The following is a 23,252-nucleotide window of genomic DNA, read 5'->3' as shown; positions in this document are numbered from 1 at the left end:
CAAAATGGGTTTAAAATAAGGCTATAAGACAGGAGAATTTAAAACAAAACAAGAATACTTAAAACAATTAAAGTGTGATATTAAAATGTGATATTAAAAGGGAACATTCAAACTCCCTGGAGAGAAGCCCCCACGTTCTGGAGTAGCCATAACAATTAACCCCAATCAGTTTCAAGTAATGTTCTCTTAGCTGTGAGGCCTTAATGGCACAGGAAGCCACTCTTTCTCTTACATATTGATTTGTTTCATGCAACAAATCAGTCAAATTTGCTTTGAAATTCCAGTATTTAATTTTCTTTTTTAAAAGGGTCTAGATACTGCTCTCTAGTTCTGATGTAAAGTTGGCATTTGAGTATGTAGTGGGCACATAAAGAAATAGCTTGGAGAGGGTGTCTTTGGTTAGAGATGTGAAGGCCTAGGGGAAAATGGGGGGGGGAATTCCTCATTTTTTTTCTGGGGGGGAATGTTTTGCTTTTTCCCCTCCGCTGGCCTTCACATCTCTAACTTTGACCGGAGGGAAAATGATCTCTTTGCTTTCTCTCCTTTTTATCTGAGTTACAGCCTGTGCCATGCCACTCCAGGTTTTAAAAAACACACACACACTGCAGAGGGAGCAAAGTATTGTGTAGAGTTTGAAGATTCTTTCCTCTGCAGTGCTGTCTATATTTAAACACACACACACACACACACACACACCCCTAAAGAAGCATGACCCAGAGAACATGAGCCTAAGACAGCAAAAGTAAATGTCTAAAATTATTGGTTTCCTGTAATTTGGCAGTGTGACAGGACTTACTTAATTTTTAGTTTCAGTGTCCTAGCAGCAGATTGTATATTGCTCATTTTCAGTATTATTGGGGGGAAATCTAACCTGGGCTGCAATTCTGTGTATACGTCCTTGAGAGTAAGCCCCATTGAACTCCATAGGTCTTGCTTCTGAGAAAACATGCATTGAACTGCTCTCTTTTAAATATTATTTAGATTTCTTTAAAACCCATATTAACATGTTAAGCAAATCTGGCTCAGTCATTCCTGCTTTGGTCTTCCTAAAATGTAGGCATTTCCTTTTAACTTAAAAAGGCAACTAAGTTTGACTGTCTTCTCTTGTTCTATGGGAAATCAAGATACTGTGGTACCCTAGCATGCAAAGAAACAGTAGACATAACTGACTGAAATCTGATTGGCTGATTGAAACGGCCCCTTAACCTGTTTTGAAAGCCATCAGTGGTGTGTATGTTGGCACAGTGCTAGCCTCTGAAAACAAAGTTCAAATTGCACTAAAAATTAGCTTAAAGTGCTGCTTGTACCTTACTCATTGGAATTGCAGTAGAGTTACCAGTCACAAACACTATGTTTTCCAGGTATTGATGTGCATAAACATGTTTACACACAAGAATTCGTTTCTTAAAAAGTAAATGCACAGTACAGTCTTCTCCTTGTCCAGTGCAGAATAGTGTTCTCATCTTGCTTTCTGTGATCCAGTTCATCTTGCACTGGAATGCTGGGGAAATTGCTTAAGTGAGAATGTAAGCATTTGGCAGTGAGCTTTGATTTGAACTAGCTCTGAAAAATGGAGGCTTGTTAATGCAAATGACTAGCTTGACTTTTGATGTTCTGCTCTCCTTAAGATAATTTGTAGGGAGGAAATATCCAGGATGCCCCAGGAGAGAATGGGGAAAAAAAGTTTCATTTTTCCATATGGACCTTCTGTAAATGTTTTGGCAGAGCACTGAGTGGTACAGGATTTAAAGAAACTGACCATATTCTCAAAACCAAAGAATATTTTTTTTCTATGGAGGAAGCTGGAGACAGCAATGACTACAAATTTTCTCCTTTGACAGTGCAACCTATGCATATTTTCTCAGAAGTAAGTCTCACTATGTTCAGGGGTCTTATACCCAGATAAGTGTGCATAGGATTGAAGCCTAAAAGCACATGTTAGACATCTACTGAAGTACTGTGAAGGCAATATGTGATGTGGTCTTGTTGCTGGGCAAATGTAGGGAGTACTTAGTATGGTACGTAGTTGTATATAGCTTTGGGTTTCAGAGGATTTATTTTTATGTGGGTAACAAAATAATATTAGAACATCTATATGGCTTTAATTTGGCAGATTGAAAGATCTTCCATTACCACTGCAGTCAAAATATAAAAAAGCTGGTGTGTGGCAATGTAGATGCCAAGAATCCTCTCCCTCCCCATCGGTGTATTTTGTTTTTAAGAGGAAATAGGTTGGCTGTTTCAAAGTTAGCACTGTTGTAAAGGTAACAAACTGACTGTGTTGGGGTGGGGGGAACTAAAGTAATTACCTCTGTAAAATTAGTTCTTTCTTTTCTTTTATATATTATTTCTCTGTGTGTGGTCTTTTGGCATATAAGGAAAAAAATTAGAAGGTAGGCCAACAGTTAACTTCTTTCCGTCTCTTAAAATGCTTTTCTCTTTGTAGTGCATACTTCAGTGGTAATAAAACATAAACCAAAAGTATTTAGATCTGTTAGTACAGGAAAATTAGGTAACTTAGTATGTGCTTAATACAGGCTTTGCTTACAAACAATACGTATATTTCCTTTGAAGGTGCTGATAAATGTATTTGTCACATTTGATGTGTCTACTTTAAAACTACAGGTAGCTTATGTTCACCAGAGGTGCCCTAAGCAATTAACAATTAAGATCAGTAAATATAGATGTTCAATAAATATTATGCAAATATCATAATAGTCTGAGCAGCAACTATGTCTCGAGTCATATCTCTGTACTAAGATGATAGAAATAATTTGGTATTGGCACGAGTACTGGCATGGATCACAAGTGACTATTATGTGAACTTTAGAAACATATGGTGACTTCTGGTTTGACATAAAACATGTAGACTGACATCCAGACTAATGTTGCATATGTCTCATAATGTTTCACACATGCAAAGGGAGAGGAGTAATTCTCACCAGTCCCTCCTTCCACTGTTCCTTCTAAGGCGTGTGCATGTGCACGCGCTCACAAGTTTTTGGATATCCACTCAGTTCATTTTCGATCCTGCTCAGGTTGAATCAGGAAGACCCCATTCTAAATGCACTTGTGTGCACACTGCCTTGATAGTGCCTCCCAGAACAAAACTCATTCCATACAGAGATGAAAAAAATTAGAGCGACCACTGCCTCCTTCCTTCTGAGCTTCCCAAAAATATGTCCTTGAGAGTCCCACAACCGTCAGGGAACATAATTTCAGGAGGCAAAGAGGGCTGCAGAGAAAAGGGGAGGGCTGGTAAACATTCCCCTTCCTCATTGTGTGCATATAATTTTAGTCATACTTGAGTCGTGTAACTTCTTACCTTCTTTGTACTTTATTTTTAATGGAAAGTATTGGAAACCAAGATGGAATGAAACTAAATTAATGATAGAATTATTCCCAGAACAGATCAATTCCTGTGCAAAGATTTTCAGCAGGGAAAGTTAGCCCAAATACTACACTTAGAATGAACTGAAACTCATGCAGGATTGTATGAGTTTTCACAGAATTTGGAATATCTTGAAGATTAACTAGGTAAACAACAAAACAGAAGAGGTACTTTGTGTTAGTTTGGAACACCAGGAGGCTTTGTAAGGCATAGAAGCCTCATGCCTTAACTACACAAAATTTGGATAACCCTGATTCCCACTGGTTTCTGAATAGATGGCACCTCAGTAGATGTGTTGACTATCTGGGCTCTATCTTTCTCAAACCCCAGATTCTCACATGGTCTTTGGAAAGTGTTTTGACCAACTTCATGATGCTGTTAGTGCTTAATGGAGCAGAACTTGACAATGGAATTGGAAAACGTGTTTCTGTCCACATTCTGCAGATGCATGTGTTTTAGCAGTGGGCAGTTACATTTCATGAAGGTTAGAAAAGTCATGAAATCAGTGGCAGAGGCCTAGAACCAGATAAGCACACAATTGCACCTCTTTACTCTGGATTACTATAGAATTAACTACTAGGCTCCAGTTCTTTTCTAATTCATAAAAATTTGTATTCTCTCAATTTATGTGGACTTCTGAGTGGTTTCTAGGCTATGCCGGCCTGCTGTATTGTTCCTTGCTTACCATGTGGAAGTTCTGTTTTTCTACTTGCCTTGCCATTTCAGCAACTGATGTGTGGACTTTCATACCATGATAATTGGTAGAACCCAGTATAAAAATTTTAAGCCAGTTAATTAAAATGTGTACTGTAAAACTCGAACAGAATAAGAAGCCTGTACTTCAGTCTATCTGTTACCTTTCCCTGATCGATTTTGTACCTACACATCAATTCCATAATATAGTGAGCATGGGATACTTTTTAACATTTCAGTTGGGGAATACAGGTTTAGCTTACTGGTGTTAATTTGGACTGAAATTGTATTAACTCTTGTTCCCGAGTCAGATCTGCCAAAGTGTGTTTACTGAAACATTGTATCTCACTATCTTACATTGCACAAGAAAACAAATGGCATACTGGCACTTAGAAACATGTCCAGCATTCTTGTCTGCTTCTAATGCTGCATTATTTTTTAATTATGCATTTTAACTTCCTCTAGGTTTACTGGACCAGATGGGCCAAGTGGTTTTGGATTTGAACTAACATTTAGACTTAAGCGTGAAACAGGAGAATCTGCACCACCCACATGGCCAGCAGAGTTAATGCAAGGCTTAGCAAGATATGTCTTCCAATCAGGTATTGTTTACGTGGTTTGTGTTGTGTTTAATTCCTCACCTGATTGTTAGGGGACTGGGCAATACATTTTTTCAATGACTACTTTCTTTCCTTTCCTTAACTCCTAACTACTTTCGTTGGGAGCTTTTCTGTGAACTATAGTCCAAATACATTTTATTTTCTGAGAGGAAAAAAGATTGCCATATTTATACAGGTGAGGCTTTGCAAGGCTGTAAAATAACTCACAAAATCAGTTAACATTTTTTTTAAAATAATAGAACAGTACTGCAATGCTGTACAACTAAAGAGCACTACTACTGTGAACAGCAACAGAGCATAAGAAAATAGCAGTTTTCTGACTATTTATTACTAAAGCAAAGTGTCTGGCTTCAGTCAACCATATATATACACATTTGGAAGCAAAGAGTTCATTTTTTAGGGAGCATTTAGAAACTTTCTAACTAGGTAAATTCAAATATACTTTATTCCCCATGCTGCTAACTGGTGGAGGCATAAGCCGTGAGTATTGGATTACGTGATGACATTTGCTTCTTCAAGCATGGGTTATCAAGGTTATTGTGTGTGCAAGGAAGATCCTCCCCATCTCTGTCAATGAATGAATGAATGAATGAAATAAAACTTCAAGCAGAAGCTGTTCAAAAGCTTGCTGGGCAACAACAGGCAGAGACAGATATGCATCATAGTCTTTTGGAATTGCACCCCTCCACTGCTATATTACACAGACTGGTAAAAGAAGTTGGAATTTCCACTTTGCACTAAGGTTTTTTCACATTTGCATTAATCCTGGGAAGTGATTTGGGTTTGATTATGTGTGTTGACAGTACTTGGCATCTTTCCTCAAACAAATAGTATAGAGAATGCAGAAGATAGAAGGATGGACCAGGGGAAAGGGAAAGTAGTTGGTATAACGAGTAGTGCATCCGCTCCTGTTAGTACAGAAGAGCCAGTATAGAATGAGTTTATTTTTCCATGGCTTTTTGTTTGCAAAATACCTCCAGCTGCACTAAGCAGTTATGCACATTAGCAGACAGCTGTATTCCTCTCAAAATGGGGTGGAGAGAAAGTGAGTTGCTGCTGCTTCCTCTCTTCTATCCACTCCTCCTATTGTGTGTCAGTTTCTGGTGGTGAGACGTCAGGAAGGGAATTGTATCTTTTAAAATCTGTTCCACAGCACCCAGTAACTTTAGGTACTTTTACAAATAAAGTACAAGAGTAATGCTTGCAGTTTTGATGCCCTTCGTACCTTTGATTGCTTGTAGGAATTGTATAAATGTTGGTGTTTCTCATAAAGATAATTATTTATAGTCTTCAGCTTCTGCCTCTTTATAAATAAGGATATACAGAAAAGGAAATCCAAAAGAGAGTACATTTTCTGCTCTTTATATAATTGCCCTCAGTTTAATCTGGCATACCCTCCCCACTGCATATAAACACAGTGGGTACACCAGGGAAAGCTGCCACATACTTTGCTCTTAAGAGATCTTGGCTGAGCCGAAAACTGAGTCTTGGCTAAGGGGTTAAACTGGAGTCTTTATTGCTGTGCTTCGTCTGATGGTGAGAGCTCACATAACGAAATACTCCCTCACAAAAAAAGTCTTAAATATTGAAAATTATCTTGGTAAGTAGAATACTAGGCTGGAACCTTTCTCCCTTATACTTAGTTTTCTGTGTAAAGATAACTTCTGATACAGAAACGCATGCAGTCATGTGAGTGCATACCGGCACTCACTGTTTTAGTGTAGGTATGCACTATACTATTTGAGCATGTCTTTCTGCTCAAATCATGTTTTCTCCTTCCAGTACTCCTACTTTGGGGCACTCAATGGCCAGTACTCTTACAACTCCTCTCCTCTTGTAAAGTAACTCTCTCTCTCTCTCTCTCTCTCTCTCTCTCTCTTTTGTTGGGGTAAGGTAAAGTATGTTATCGAGTCAGTGTTGACTCCTGGTGACCACAGAGCCCTGTGGGTTTTTTTGGTAGAATACAGGAGGGGTGTACCATTGCCTCCTCCCACGCAGTATGAGATAATGCTTTTCATCATTTCCCTATATTGTGCTGCCCGGTATAGGTCTTTTCCCATAGTCTGGGAAACATACCAGCAGGGATTCAAACGGGCAACCTCATGCTTGCTAGGCAACTCTTTTTTCCACTGTGCCATTAGGTGGCTCTCAGGTTGGGGATAGTAGTGGAATAGAATGAGGCAGATGGAGTCCATTTCCCCTTCAGTCAAGACCTGGATGAGTTCAGTTCCCCCTACTGGAGAATTCTCAAAGATCCACATGGGATTTGTGAGAATGCCTGTGTCCCTACTGTCCCATCATCCCAACCAGATTTAGAAAGAAGAAAGCAGAGGAAGAACGGTTAATTTGTGTTAGATTCTGGTGGTGGTTTAGGAGGAGGTCTTCTAATACCATTGTTGGAGTAATACCCTGATCCACAGGCCTTTGTAATCAGCTGCACATTAGAATCTCTACACGTCCATCTGTAGAACTTGGTGGGGCCCCAAAGCAGAGTAAGTTCAGAAGGGGGAGGCCAAGTTCAAAAAGTTTCCAAAATTACAGTACCTTAGATTTGAGCTATCTAGTTGCTCAACTGTAACATTTCAAAATTGGAATAGAATTATATTAATTAGCCTTAATGCATGGAAGTACAGCACACTTGAAATACATTTGCTTTTAAAACAATTAGCTGTGCAATCTTCATTAAAATTGATATTAGGATATTTGTCCTGGGGTTCTTAACTTACTATTTTATTATTTCTTAAAATATACTACTACTACTATCACTACTTCTACTATTTTTTATTTTATTATAGAATATACATACATTTATTCTGGTAGTAAGGTCTCTTGGAGAGGAGCTCTGTGTTTTGATTTTCAAATGTTAGCAGGCATGAATGATTAAACCTAGTCTATGACACTGATATAGGACATTTGTTACCTTCTCCAGTCCTGACTGCCCTTAATTGGCTAAAGCAAAAGAGGATAAGCTTGCTAGACAGAGTCCCTGTTGTGTTCTGAGATCCACTTTGCTCCAGTCTTTCCATATCATTGTTCATACAGTCTGTACAGAATTTTGGTAGATGTTGCCTTGAATTCAGAAGTCACAAGCTCATGCAATTTTTAATTGTAGAGTTCATGGGGAAATAGTATTAACTGTTGCTATTTTGATAACAGGGTAGAATCCTGCTTTTATTACATGTGTGTTCAGTTTTGTTGATAAACTCAGAGAGTTTCGTGGTAAAGAAAGCCTTCTTAATTGTAACTTTGTCTAGGTATTGTTGGGATCTTCATTGAAAGACTGATCTTGCATGCCACTGTATGGTGAGTTAAGGACTGGCTTTCAAGCTTTAACACTGGATTTACTGGCTCTGAGAGATTTAAATTGGCCTTCATATCATTTTTCACATGGGTGGTTTTCTGTAGTTTAATTGAGCAGTCAGTGTGAATTTTGTGGTTTGTGTGAGGAGGAGAGACATTTTTTTAAGTAGTCCATACCGAATAGACACAAACAGGTGGGTCTCCAGCAGAGGCATTAGCATTTGAAAACAAGCTCCAAATGGCTGGGATTTCCCAGGAGAAGGAGTCTGGGCAGCAAAAGCAGGGATCGATTAGCATAGAATTGAGTGAACATTTGACATGCAGAATATTGTGACAGAAAGACAGGCCTCAAGAATGAGAGCTTTTGTGGCTTTGTTTCATTTTGGAGAACTGTGACTGTGAGGCTTATACATCATTAAAACATTTAGTTAATCAGCAGACTCTTGGGTGATAGTCTCTCTGACCTAAGAAATATTGGGAGTTGAAATTGTGGGGACTTTAAGTTGGATTTGAATGCTTTCAGTTTCAGCCTTCATGGTTCTTATTACGAAGTCCTTGAACTTTGCAGCTTGTTAAAAGCCTGTGGCTAAGCACTAACTCTAGTTCTACCTGTTGCAGAATATGAACAATTATCATATTCATTGTTGAACAACCTCTTATCTGAAACTTGTATTTTCCACATCTGCCTGTTATATGAGACATTTCCTTTGCTTATATCAACACTCTGGTTTCCCACACCCAACCCTTAAGCTAAGCTGCTCATGTATGGCAGTGATAAAACATGAGACAGGCCTTCCTGAGGAGACAAGGAGTTGCCAAATCAGAAATTTTCCCTGACCCATCTCCTGCATCTGTCTTAAGTGGGTTTTGTTTTTTTTAAATGTTTTATTCTGTGTGTTTTATTTCAATGTAACCCGCTCTGGGCCACTTTAGGAAGGGCAGTATACACATGAATAAATAAAAGTGGGCCTGGAGATCAAATGTCATTATTTAATTTCCACCCCCATGGATCATGAGGCAGTACAGGTATGTGCCCCAGCCCTTGTGCTAATAGTAGGATCAGAGGCCTAACAAGGTTGGAGTGGACCCTGGGAGAAAAAGTGAAGATGGGCCCCTATATGAGGCATGAGAAGGAGAGCCAAGAGCAAGCTGTCACCCAGCCAGTACCCTCCCCCTCCTTCAGGGGTCCAGGGACATTTGTCCCTGCTCCCATCTTGTTCAATTGTAGTTTTCTCTGTGCCTAGATACTCCCCATTCCCTGCTGTTACATTAGCTGCTTCCAGTAGTGAACACTTCCATGCAAGCTGTTGGTCTTTGTTTTTACTTAATTTTTTTGCCCAGTTTTTTCCTTTTTAGTTCAGGCTTACTGGGGCAAGGCTTGAGATCTTCATAGAAGTCTTTTATTAAGTCTTCATAAAAAAATAAAAAGCAAAATTGTACACACATGATCATGATATAGTCTGGTGGGTGACCAGAGTTATCACAAGAAGCTTGCTAGGTTGAGTCTCCTAATTTGCACCTGCTGAACAGAGTTTAAGAACACTTTTTTTTGCCCCAAGGCTATAACATTGGTTAAAATAGTTGATCTATGCAAAAAGCCCCAATTTACACTGAAAAACTGATGGTTTACAAGCTCAGTATCTTATGGTGTTAGGCAAAATTCATTATATTCAGAATTTGGTTGGCAATTTTGAGAATAACTGGTGAATGCTTTAAAAAATAATCCTGTTATGAGTGTTTTAGGGTACTTTTTGTACATGTGCACTTCCTTTCTGGGATACATACACATTCTCACATTGCTACTTGGGAATTATAGTGCAGGGGCAGAGAAAGATGGCACACTAACAAGGTAACACACACACACACACACCCAGCCAACAGTCCAACTAGTGAATTGCTTTTAATTCATTTACATGCTGTGTGTTCTTGGGACATATCAAGCCAAAGTGACTGTTCAGAGCGCCTATTCAGTCTGATGAATGCAGACTATGCAGGTACAAAATTGGTGCATAAACTTGAAACAATTGATCTAAATTTTGAACAAGAGGAAGAATTCCAGGGCAAGAGAGCTCTTTTCAAAATACAACTTGGCAAAACTTGTTGATTTTGGTGGAATAGGGTATTTTAAAGAAGGACCTTGTATGGTGCATCTCCTCTAACTCTACTGGCATAGCATGGGGTAATGGAAGGAGTAGTACTACCACCAATGCAGGAATATATGACAGTTAATACAAGGAGTGAACTGCAGAACTTCCTGATTTTTGGAAATCTGAAGGTCCTCTAATCCAGCCAGCTTCCTGAACTAAAATACGATCCTCCATAATCAAACTATAACAGGAATGCTGGAAACAGTTATTCAAATTACAGTATTTCTCTCTCCCTTCCCTTGTCTGATTACAAGTTGGTGCTGGAGGGAAGAGGGAGGGGAAGAACTGCTGTTGGTGCAGGGACAGTGCAGAGGAGAACCAAAAGGAGGAGCAGGAGGAACACTGCCTGGTGTTGTGCACACCTTCTGACTGTGTGTGCAGCAGCTATGAGGCACAGAAGGTTTATAGGGTATCTTGCCTTTGATATTTAAAAAAATAAAACCATCTGAAGAAAGAGCTGCTGGACTGGCTGTAAATCACAATTTTGAAACTGTTCTTTCTGATACTACTCTTAGAGGTCCCACCCCATTCCAAATCCTCACAGAATGACAGTTCTTACGGAATTGCATCCAGGGTGACAAGATAGAAGAGGAGCAGGCAGTGCCTGGGTTGCCTAAGGAGGTGGGGGTGGAGCTAGAGAGAAGGTAGGGCTATGTCAGTGCCAAGTGGGGGAAATCAAAGATAGAGTGGTGGGTAGGGCAGGGTGCCCACACTCTCCATCACTCTGTGCACTTGTCAACTCATCTGATCTGATGGAGGGAGTTGTCCCTGGCGATGATGATTATTGTGGCTGATTTTGAATTATTCTATAGTTGTTCTGGCTCCACCCCTAGTTTGTGACTAGGGCTCATTTCAGTTGTAACTCTAAACCATGCTTTAAAGTAAAGTTGTGCCGTTGAGTTGGTGTCGACTCCTGGTGACCCAGAGCCATGTGGTTGTCTTTGGTAGAATACAGGAGGGGTTTACCATTGACATCTCCTATGCAGTATGAGATGGTGCCTTTCAGGATCTTGCTATATCGCTGCTGCCCAATATAGGTGTTTCCCATAGTCTGAGGACCAGCGGGGATTCGAACCGGCAACCTCTTGCTCCCTAGGCGTTACTTCCCCACTGTGCCATTAGGTGACTTAAACCATGGTTTAGTGCTATGTAAATGAGTCTAAAGGAGCTGTGAGCCTCCCTTCCCCTCTTGCACATGAGAGGAGGAGACTGAAAAATTTTCCTTGCACTGTAGAACAAACCACAGTTTCCCATTCTGTGCAAACCTGGGGAACTTTAGCCTATTAACTTATTAGAACTAAACAAACCATTATATCAAACCATAGTTTGACCCTCACTTACTGTAACTCTAGTTAGTTCACAAATCATTTCCTGTGTTCAAATGGAACACAGAACTGCAGTTTGTTCTAAAGTAGAAGCAAACATGTTTTGTTTCCTTCTCTCTTGCACAAGAGTTTGGAAGCACAGGAGCCCGTGGCCCCCTTAGGCTCATTCATGTATACTAAGAACTTCAAATCTTGAAAAAGTTCAAAATGCCAAGGTGGTTGTTAGGAAGGACTGGCTCATACATTATATAGATCATTATTTATTCATGTTATACAGATCATTGTATGTATTCATTGTGTACTCTTGCAAAGTCTGAGCTGAATATATGTGTCTCTTTGTCGTGTGTACATGAAGTAGGGCACCAGTATAAATATTTTATTTGTCTTTAGCTATATCAGCTGTTCATACTCTCTGTAATTCTTGTTCTGGAGATTTCTCAGTGTTGCTAAGACTCCTCCTGCAGGTTACTCTTTTGGAAGCAGGTAGAAATATTGAATAGTTCATTCATGTTTTCCCCTCCACCCACTTTCTCCCCTAACAGAAAATACATTTTGTAGTGGTGACCATGTATCGTGGCACAGCCCATTGGACAACAGTGAGTCTAGGATCCAGCATATGTTGCTGACTGAAGATCCTCAAATGCAGCCAGTTCAGACACCATTTGGGATTGTTACTTTCCTCCAGGTATGGTACAGATCCGTTAGTTGGGTCCTCACCTTCAAGAAACTAATATCCTGCTGATTTACTTAAATCAGCAACAACCTTGAAGCTAAGACAATGTATGTTGCTCTTAGATATTCAAAAATATACATAATCTGAGACTATATACTTTTCTTATAGTAGAAACTATGGAGATACTTGAAAACAGGTGTGTGTTTGTCGTGGATAAAGTCAAAACTCCCATCATGCATTATTGCAGTGTTTTAGGTCTAGTAGTCTCCTTCATTTTTATCCATGTGTACATCTAATGCAGGCTTAGTTCCTTCTCTCTCTTGAAGCCAGGTAGAAACCATCTATTAGGCTTGTGCCCGAAACGTTTCGGCGGCCATTGAAAAGGCCGCCGAAATGTTTTGGGTGTCGGGGCAGATTCGGCGATTCGGCGCCGGTGGGGGTAGGGCTTTAAGGGCGGGGGAGAGTGTACTCACACACTCCCGCTGCATTTCCCCCGCCGGCGCTCTCCGAATTTGAAGCCCCTCGGGGCGGCAGCGTTCCTCCTTGCCGCCCCGTTTGCCCCATCGGCTGGAAGTGGCCAGAAGTTCCAAGCGCGCGTGTGCCCATTGTGCGCCTGCCCGCCCACCGTGCGCACGCACGCTCGGAACTTACGGCCACTTCCGGCCGACGGGGCAAACGGGGCGGCGGCCACTTCCGGCCGACGGGGCAAACGGGGCGGCAAGGAGAAACGCTGTCGCCCCGAGGGGCTTCAAATTCGGAGAGCGCCGGCGGGGGAAACACGGCGGGGGGGTGAGTACACTCTCCCCCGCCCTTAAAGCCCTACCCCCGCCGGCGCTGATAAATATCGTGCACATCCCTACCATCTATAGGAATGAAGAAAGAGAAGAACTACATAATTTTAGGCCCAATATGGTTTGAAAAAACCTGATTTGAACAAATACGAACTATTTTTGCAACAGAGCTGTAGAGATCAGAGTGTCTTTTTTTCCTACAGTTTTCTATATTTTTATCATGGCCCTACTGAAAATCTATTGAAATGTGTTGGCCCTAATAAATGATTATTTATGTGCCTAGACATTCTGTTTTCTTCATTCCCATGTGAGTGCCTTTCCTCCTTTCCCCAAAACTATCCATAGACCTGAGTAAATGCAGATCTAGATTGTAATCCGTTGCATTCATAAGGAATGGGTTCTGCGCCTGCGCAGGGACCTCACGGATCAATTAGCTAGCTCCTCGCGCTGGCCCAAACTGCCACGCACGTGACTGTGCTTCCGTTATCCTAGGCAGTTTGGGCGCGCTTCAGTCAGTTTCTGTTTGACCGCCGTTGCGTCAACACCTTGGATTGTATAGCTCCTCGGAATTACTTCTTTTAACTTGAAAACAACTTGGACCGGACGACAACAAAGGATGGGACATGACTTTGGACTGGAAAAGAGGACTTGGCTCAGAAGACTCTTTAGATTAAGCATTTCAATGGCAGAGATATGTAAGGTGGTGACATGGTCGTCGGACCAGCCATTCATTAAGCACTATGCTATTGATTTGAGGCAAACGAGGGAAGGAGAGTTCGGACGTGCAGTCCTGAAGCATATCCTACCTTGATCATTTGAGAACCTGTGGACCTACCGCCTAGGGGAGTTCTCAGCTGGCTAGTCACCCATTCCTTATGAATGCAACGGATTACAATCCAGATAAACAGGTTGCTTACCTGTAACAGATGATCTGGAAGTAATCCGTTGTATTCATAAAACCCGCCCGACCTCCCCGCAGGGATGGAAAGGCAGGATATGGAGATAGATAGATAGATAGATAGATAGATAGATAGATAGATAAAAAACAAACTAGTCATGGAAGGCAACTGCCAGTCTGCCAGAAACTGACTGAAGCACACCCAAACTGCCTAGGATAATGGAAGCACGGTCACGTGCGTGGCAGTTTGGGCCAGCGCGAAGAGCTAGTTAATTGATCTGTGAAGTCCCTCCGCAGGCGCAGAACCCATTTCTTATGAATGCAACGGATTACTTCCAGATCATCTGTTACAGGTAAGCAACCTGTTTTTGTGTAGAAAATACCTTGCATTGCTTGGTCTGCTAAACTATATTGTATGCTACCTTGTGTCAATTAGGGAGTTCAGCTTCTTCAATTTTGTTTCCCAGGGCCTTTTTCTTGATTAATAGCCTGTGCTACTGAGTTTTTGCCTTAAGTATTATAGGGAGATGGTTCCAGTGATAGAAGGCTGTTTCAAAAACCTCAGGGCTACATGGCGATGCAGATAAAGACCAGTGCGTGACAGCAACTTCTGTATAATTTAAGTATGTCTTGCTATGAAGCAGCTATTACTGTGGCTTGTTAATAAGGCCTTATAGCGTTTTTCTTCCTATAAGGTCTTATTAGCAAGCCACAATAATAGTTACATGATAGCTTTGTAGCAAGATGTACAACTACATCAAAACTTTCAAGTACATTATCTTTTCTTGTTACAAACAAAATCTTGTACAAGCTAGACAGTAATGAAGGAGACTGAAGAACTGTTTGACTAGGGTTAGTTAGTTAGTCTGTATTGGTTAGTTAGTTAGTCTGTATTGGTTAGTTAGTTAGTCTATAGGTTAGTCTGTATTGCCCACTTGAGGATTTCTTGTTTTAATCTCTAAGGCATGTTCATGGATCTGGCCTAGCTTGGTATTCCCACATTGCAGTGCAAACGAGTTTCGAAGTGGTGTATTGGCTTTCACTGCAGCAGTGAATGCATCACTTCATATAGCGTTAGAGGCATATTTCTAGATGCAAACTGAAGCAAAGGTTTGCAGTCCCAGATTGTTGCTTCATCACAGTGGCTCTGTTGAAAGGAGCTCAATATGCCAAAACAAATGAGGAGGATTGGTGTATGCCCTTGTCCTTATTAGTCATCTTAACAGATAAAACATCCTAAAGGTCTGATGGGAAGTCTGGGAATGTGACATACATTTGCATGTTCTCTCATCTCCCTTCTGTCTCCCTCCTCCATTGATGAGTTTTCTCTAACTATAGTTTGCTGTCTGAATCAGGCAAAGTATGGTTATTGCTAACCAAAATGTGCTTTGCAAATCCACTTCAAATGGTTTTCATAGCTTGTCCAGTTCCAGCTTGTGGCTGGAGGAAATAGAGGAAGTAATTAGCACATGAGAGAAGAAGAGAGAGGAGAATATGAGCCTGTGTCACGTTCTTAATTCTCCAAACCCTGGTGTTGAAGGATCATCTGAACTAAGCCTTTGTCTCTGCTACATGGCCTGCCCTAGAGAGGGATCATGCTGAACACCAAACTTCCTTGAATATTTAAGCATTTTGTTCACTTTGGGTACAGTAGGCTGAAATCTGTAGTAAGAATAGTGAGCTGAATTTTCAAGTTCTCTAGTGTTGGAGTCTGAAGTGATGGTTAACCTATCTGCTGCACAAACCCTCATTCATAGTTTAATTGATCATATGTTGAAGAAATAACAAATTTTTATGGACCGAGACCAATATAGAACCTGGTCCTGATGGATGTTTGCTCTCTTCTTTTTGCTTTAGATTGTTGGGGTCTGCACAGAGGAACTTCATGCTGCTCAGCAATGGAATGGACAGGGTATATTAGAACTGCTTCGGACTGTTCCTGTGTAAGTACAGTACCTGCATCTAACTTAAAAACCAAGTTGAGCATTCTTTACAAAATATGTTCTCATATATATTTTTAAACACAGTTGATATAAATTATGGAACTTGGCATTTCTGTCTGCATCAACATGCTTGATTCTTATTTCACAGTAGCTGCATTCATATCAATGCATACCAGTGAGCAAAGAGGCACCTTTTAATGTGATGATTCTCTTTATTTAGCAGGGGGAGAGTAACTGGCCCTGTCCACCCGCAGCACAGTACCTCCAGTGACTGTTGCAGATGTCTATCTTATGTTTCTTTGATAGATTATGAGCCCTTTGGGGACAGGGATCCATCTTATTTATTTGTTATTTCTCTATGTAAACCGCCCTGAGCCATTTTTGGAAGGCAGTATAGAAATTGAATTAATAATAATAATAATATCTAATGATAAACCATGGTTGGTTGATTTGTGAGAATTAACTATGACAAGTTGTGGGCTTTTATGTTCCTCTCTCCCATTCTCCTTTTGTTGAATAAAAAGGGAGAGGGAGGGGAGGGGAGTTTCAGTTCTTAATTTTTCTCAAACCAGGGTTTCAAACCTGGACCAAACCATAGTTAGGGATCTTGGTTTTATTGCATATCATGGTTTGTGCAAACCATAGTTAGCCTCACTCAGATGAAATGGAAAATCATAGTTTGGTGCAAATTTGAAGAAATTTCTAATCTCTTCCTCATGTGTTCAAAGATGGGGTGGGTAGGGAAGGAGAGGAAGGAGCAAGCAGGCCCAAGACTTTGTGAGGCTTGTTTGCATAACCATGGTGATGCAATAATGAAATTGCACCTGAATTTCATTAGTCTCTCTTGAGTGTGCATTTGTTGGTCACGTTTATGGAACTTGTTGAGGGCTAATAAAGATCTGCAAGATGAGAATGAAGTAAATAAAATGAGTCTAAGGTGAGAGGCGGGGTATATTGGATTATGACAGTTAAAGTAAAGAGGAAACATAATTTTGACTGTTGAGACTTATTTAAGGTTAGAAATGACTTAGTTATTTCTGCTTGGCTAATTGTGTTTCCTGTCTTTCAAAGCAAATTGTTACTTTTTTTTTAACCACTTACTTTGGGAAAGCACTAACATCTTCTTTTATATATAATATAAAATATTGATGAGATCATCTGAGGAGGTTCTGCTCCGGGTGCCAACAATGAGGGAGGCTCGGTTGTTGTGCACATGGGACAGGGCCTTCTCTGTTGCTGTCCCCAGACTTTGGAATGCTCTCCCAGTGGCCATTCGCTCCTCGGACTCCATCACAGTTTTAAGAAAGCTTGTTAAATCTTGGCTTTTTATCCAGGCCTTTACATGATTGTTTTATTGCTGCTTCTGTGTGTTTTTATCCATGTACAGTTTTTGTGTTTGTGTATTATATATTTTAAATCAGATTTGTTTTTATAGTTTTAGCTTAATATTAACTGTCATTTTTATTATATGTTTTTTAACTTTTGTAAACCTCCTTGGGATTGTTTTTCATGAAAGGAGGTAGATAGATAGATAGATAGATAGATAGATAGAATTGAATGATTCGCTAAGGCATGCCCATGGCTAATCCTATGTGTGGCAGCTCTCGTGAGAGTTCGGAAAGCTGCTTGATAGCAATGAGGACAGGTGGGGGGAAGAAAATGGCGGTGGCCATCCAGCTGGTGGGCTGGGGAGATGGCGGCAGCGGCAGCAGCAGCAGGCGGCAAACAATGGTGCTGGTGGGTGTGAAGAGAAGGCAGGGGCAGCCGGCCAGTGAGAGAAGGCAGGGGCAGGCAGGAGAAGGTGGGGTGGGAGAAAGCAGCGGCAGCGATGGGGAGGGCGGGCGGGGGAGGAAATAGTGGCGAGGAGAACTAGAAAGCTCCAGCCGGGCCGGCCAGCAAGGAAAAATTCTGTCGGCGGGTGGGGTGGGAAAGTGCCAGCCAGGCCGGCCAGCGAGGGAAAGCAGATTGGGAGGGGGAGAACAAACTGGGGCTAAAGCGAGGGGGGAATGAAGATGGAGAGGAGAGATAGGGAGAATTAGGGGCGTAGATGCTCTGTGCCAGATCAACTAGTTTCCTAATAATCATTTAAGTGTAAGTGTGTGTCTCACACATGTGCGCACACACACACAATTCTCAGCGTTAAGCTCCATAGCTGTTGCAAGAAAAGCTCCCTATGAAGATAATTTGAAGAAGGCTGATTGGTCATCTATCAGGCATGGTTTAAATCTAGAGAGTCCTACATTTACAAGCAGTTTGAATACATCATTTGTAATGTTTCTCCAGTTCTCCACCTATACACTTGGACTCAAAGGCCTGATTCAGATGATGGATGAATGAGCCAACAAATCCACATGCACCTATCTGAATTGAATCCTGGTTTCTTAAAGTGTGGTTTCCCATGGTGTCTGAACTGGGGAACTGTGGTTTCAAGTGATCTCAACAAACATGGTTTTAAAAAACTAGGCAGCTGGGTGCACAAGGGGAGGAGGAAGTGGAGGATGGTGCATTGGTTTGTCACCTTGTTCACAATCTGTAAACTATAGTATGAACTGGCCCAATGAGACTTTAATTGCACTCTGTTCTAAATGCAAATTTGGGATCCATTTATACGTTTAAAGATGCAAGTACTGTATAGTCAGGTCTAATTTACTCCTTTCTCTCTTCCTGATGCTAGAAGTAATTTTTTTCTTTTTCTGTTGTAAGTCTCAGTCTTTGCAGAAATCTGGGGGAAAATTGTTCATTTTGAACATATGAAGCTGCCTACCATTGGTCCATCTAGTGCAGTATTGCATGCACTGATTTGGCAGAACCTCTCCTGTAGTCTTTCCCAACCTCCCTGGAGATGTCAAGGATTGAACTTGGCACCTTCTGCTTGCAAAGTGTGTGCTCTGCCACTGAACTAATTATAGTACATATGGGAACACTGTAGGTTACCATCCTGTACTAAACTGTGAATTTTTCTTTATTTGACTTGGAGGCTTAATAGTAATCCAGGAAAAACCCCATATTTTTTCCTCCTATCTGGCCCATGTTGTACCCATATGAAACATCAGTGAAAATACAGGACTATTGTAGTAATAAGTTACATTTTCACATTTTTCTCTGTTTTTGTTTTTGTTTTGTGCTCATAGAGCAGGTGGCCCATGGTTAATAACAGATATGCGACGTGGAGAGACCATCTTTGAAATAGATCCACACTTGCAAGTATGTGTTTAGCTACTCAGACTGTTGTTTTTTAGTAATAACTAAAGGTTGATCTTTTTTTCATGTCACACAGCTCATTCCTGGAATTTTCTCAAAAGAGTAATATCTCTGTCGCTTGCCTAGAGGTAATGCTTTCAGACCACCAGTGGCTTGGCTTGGACTGATTGGCCTTAGGCATATTGCACAAGCTTATATTGAGCAGTGCTTACAAGCTGCCCAGTCTCCTCTACAAACCTATCTGCTCCATCTTGCCTCTGCTAGCCCTGTTTCTAGTGCACATGCCTGTTTCTAGTAGCTTTGGCTGCTAGAAAAATCTCAAGCAGCTAGGGTATATTCTCTACCTATGGGAAGCTTCAGTGTGTGTGTGGGAGGGGAGAGTAAGGGAGAGAGTCATTTCCTTCTGGAATATTGTTTTGCAAGATTAGAGTCTCTACCAGCAATATGGGGCAGTGATCCTGTGCCTTTAATATGCAGAAGTTTGGCATATGAAGCTTTTTGCTGCAGTAGTGGGAAAAGCCAAACCTGCCAGAATTGGCCCAGACAACCGTTAAAGGTGCAGGAACCTTGGGACAGCGTGAGAACCTGGTAGCCAAGTGAAATCTCCCTGCAGCATGCCAGTTGAGCGTATTAGATCACTACAATCCAAGAAGACTTTTCTTAAGTGTTGCTCCAAATGTGTGTGTTTGTGTGTTTGCATGTGAAAATGACTTGAGTATGTGAATGCTCTTCTCAGTTTTTATCTTGTCTGGTATAGCACTGTAAAAAACCATGAGATTTAGTTTAACAGCATCCTCTGGTGGTGAATGTTGGAAGCTGAGACAAACAAGTAACTTTCCTCAATTGCTATAGTGACATCTGAGATGGTTTTTAATGTGATGCAGGAATGGTATAATCTGTACAGTCAATATACAGTTCATTCTTTTTACTTCACAGTCAGGGCTGAGCCCTGTTCAGATAAAGAGGATTTCTAGTGATTGATTAGAAGAACTAAAGCCTGTTGGAATAAAAAACTCTGTGTGGCTAATTTAAAACTTGTTCTTGTGTCAGCATTTTTTGAAGCTTTAGGTTTGCATTAGAAGCAGTGTGGCTCAGTCAGTACACAGTAATGATGACCAGTTCTCATATTCCATTCCCTTTGGTGCAATTTAGGAAAGTATTAACAGATCTTCATTTTTTAGAAGTGCTACTTCTAATAAAATATAGAAAAACAGACTTCAGGACTCTCTGTTGGCTGTAGTGTCAGAGATGGGAACCGTGTCCTCAAAAGGCTTGGCTCTTTTGATCTTTTTAAGCAGGACAGAGTTGATAAAGGGATCGAGACAGATGGCTCCAACCTGAGTGGCGTCAGTGCTAAATGTGCCTGGGATGACCTTAGCAGGCCACCAGAGGATGATGAAGACAGTAGAAGTATCTGTATTGGCACACATCCCCGGCGCTTGTCTGGGAAAGGTAAGAGGGAACATGGTCATGCCGTTTGGGAGTGAGTTTTCTCCACACCAGAACCAAGTTTACACATAGTAGGGCTAGTTTCCTTTGAAGTCAAATGCAGAGTTGAGACTTGGAGTACATTGTAGCCTGTATCTCTTAATGTTGTCACAGGAAAGTTAGTATCTTCATTCCAGGTAAAAATGAAAGTAGATTTTTTTTCACATGTATTCTAGTGCTGTAGCACACATCTTAGGCAGAAATTGATTTATTTTATTATTCTGTTTAAACCATTTGTAACTTCCTTTCCTACTGCAAGGTCTTCAATGCAAGCAAAACAGCAATGAGCAAAATAGGCTCTCTCTTCTACTGGATTTGTCATGATCATAAAAACTGGGTACCACACTGTAGATTTTTGAAAGCTGTACAGATTACTCAGAAACTGAGATTTAAATGAGAGTATCTTCCTATGATCACTTTAATGTTTTCTTCTTGAGTTCTCAAGTAGCTTAAAACGTGCCATTAATTCCAAATAGTTACATTTAGTAACTATTTGCAAGATTAGTTGCAAAGATTATTTAGTTTAAAATATTTGCAGGATTTCTCTATTATCTCCATGTTTCCTCCTCATCCTCATCTTGATCCTTGTTACTCAGACATAATATTGGGGACAACTATAATAAATATGGTTTTTTAAAACTGTATATGAAGGGTTTAACCGTTATTCTTATCACTTTAAAAGGGGGTTTGATGGCTTACTTAAAAGTTAATAGTTTTAGTCCAACCAAAATTGCTAGGTAATGAGGAGACTGAAGGATTGTATCTGGCTGTGTATTAGGTCAGCAGGAAATCAGGCATTGATTTGAGGATGACGTTTCTGGTCTAAATTCTGTTTAATTGGATTATTTCATAGACAGGCTTATCTTATGCGAAGCTTGAGAAATTGTTTACTATGTCAAGTTAAATCCAATGTGAAAAAGACAGGTTTCACGTCTGGTAAAATAGTAACTTTCTCTTTAGACGTTTAAGGTTACAGTCTCATGCAGAAAAGTGGGAAGGGGAGCACTTTGAAAAAAAAATTACCCCTTCTAGACGGTGTGGGCAACACCACTGGCTGGTGCTAAAGCCTGAATGTCCTGTGTTAAATTTGGCTATAAAAATCTTCTTTTCATGATAGAACCACAAAAACTAACTATATAGTAAGTCGGGGTGTCTTTCTCCCTTGGTGGTACCGGTATGGAAAGCATTGCTTTTGGACAGATACAAAAGGATAATAATAAACTTTGTTAGCTGCCCCATAACAAATTGTTCTCTGGGCAGCTCACAACACAACATTAAAACATCCAATAAAAACACACAAATCTCAAATCGTACCACACACACACACACACACACACACACACACACACACACTCTTACAAAATAAGTACAAAACAATTTTAAAACGTGTATTTTAAGACAATTTTTTAAATCAAAATTTAAAAGCCTGAGTGAACAGAAATATTTTAACCTTGCATCTGTAACCTGTAATGCGCTCTACCTAGGGATGCCTTTGAAAATGATTCAGAAGCATTAAACTAGTCCAGAATGCAACAGCCTGCCTCCTCATGGGTGGCCATAGATTTGATAGTGTTACGCCTCTTTTATGGTCGCTGCACTGTTCGCTTATGGTTGCTTGTTCGCTTCCAGGACAGGTCCGCTCTAAAGTGCTGGTTCTCACCTACAAAACCCTTATGAGCTTAACACCTGTATGTCTCCAGGATTGCTTCTCTTGGCCAGTTGTATCCCATCCTGTGAGGTCTTCTCAGTTGGCCCTCCTTAGTGTCCCAGGCCCTGGTGTAGTGTGTGGTGCCTGGGCCCATAGGAGGGTCTTCTCTGTGGCTGCCTCTCTTCTTTGGAACACCCTTCCCCCCAGATTTGTTCAGCCCCCTCTTTAGTGGCTTCTAAGGCCCTTCTTAAAACCTACCTTTTTTGCCAGGCTTTTGCCCTTCAATTTAAATATATATATATTGCCTTTGTTGCTGTTCACTGCCTAGAGTCTTGGGAGGAGGTAATATACAAGAAATTTTTAATCAATCAATCAAAAAGAATAAAGTGATGGTGCCAGGTGAACCTCACTGGGAAGGCTGTTCCCAGGTGAACCTCACTGGGAAGGCTGTTCCATAAATGTGATGCAGCCACCGAAAAGGCACTCTCCCTAGTAGCAACCACCTCACCTCTTTTGGCAGGGGCAGTTGGAGCAGGGCCTCCAAAGAAAGTCTGAGTTGGGCTATATGGGGCAAGATGCTATCTCAGGCAACCTGGTCTCAAGCCATCGTGGCGTAGTGGTTAGAGTGTTGGATTGGACTGGGGAGACCTGAGTTCAAATCCCCACTCAGCCATGATACTCACTGGGTGACTCTGGGCCAGTCACATATCTGTCAGCCTAACCTACCTCACAGGGTTGTTGTAAACACAAACATAACCATGTACACTGTTCTGGGCTTTTTGGAGGAAGAGTAGGATATAAACATAATAAATAAATATATAAATTTTAGAGCTTTAAAGGTTAAAACCAGCACTTTGAATTGAGCCCTGAAATGGACTGGGAACCAGTGCAGCTGACAAAGTACTGGTGTAATATGATCAAAATGGCCAGTCTCCGTTAATAATCCTGCAGCCCTATTTTGTACCAGCTGCAAAATACGTTTTCAAGGCAGCCCCACATACAATGCATTGCAGTAATCTAAGCAAGAGGTTATGAGTACATGAGTATCTGTGGGCCAAGCTATCTCTATCCAGTAAGTATCACAGTTGGCATATTAGCCAAAACTGGTAAAAGGTGCTCCGAGCCACAGAGGCC

General features: G+C 41.0%; 1 protein-coding gene across 3 annotated transcripts in view; it reads left to right on the top strand.

Moving 5' to 3' along the window:
- SUFU (SUFU negative regulator of hedgehog signaling) overlaps nt 1–23,252 on the top strand; it is a 97,854-nt gene that overhangs the window by 26,474 nt on the left and 48,128 nt on the right. For 2 of the 3 annotated variants that reach the window (XM_053312336.1, XM_053312338.1), the window contains exons 3-7: nt 4,550–4,686; nt 12,019–12,161; nt 15,696–15,781; nt 18,913–18,985; nt 20,278–20,434. In XM_053312336.1, the coding sequence (XP_053168311.1) occupies nt 4,550–4,686; nt 12,019–12,161; nt 15,696–15,781; nt 18,913–18,985; nt 20,278–20,434 (596 nt within the window). The remainder of the gene's footprint in view (nt 1–4,549; nt 4,687–12,018; nt 12,162–15,695; nt 15,782–18,912; nt 18,986–20,277; nt 20,435–23,252) is intronic. The other variant, XM_053312337.1, reaches the window with a different exon arrangement.

This window comes from Hemicordylus capensis, chromosome 3 (genome assembly GCF_027244095.1).
Source record: "Hemicordylus capensis ecotype Gifberg chromosome 3, rHemCap1.1.pri, whole genome shotgun sequence".
NCBI classification, from domain to species: Eukaryota; Metazoa; Chordata; class Lepidosauria; order Squamata; family Cordylidae; genus Hemicordylus; species Hemicordylus capensis.
Note: the sequence above shows the minus strand (reverse complement) of the source record. Positions and strands in the feature narration are given on the sequence as shown.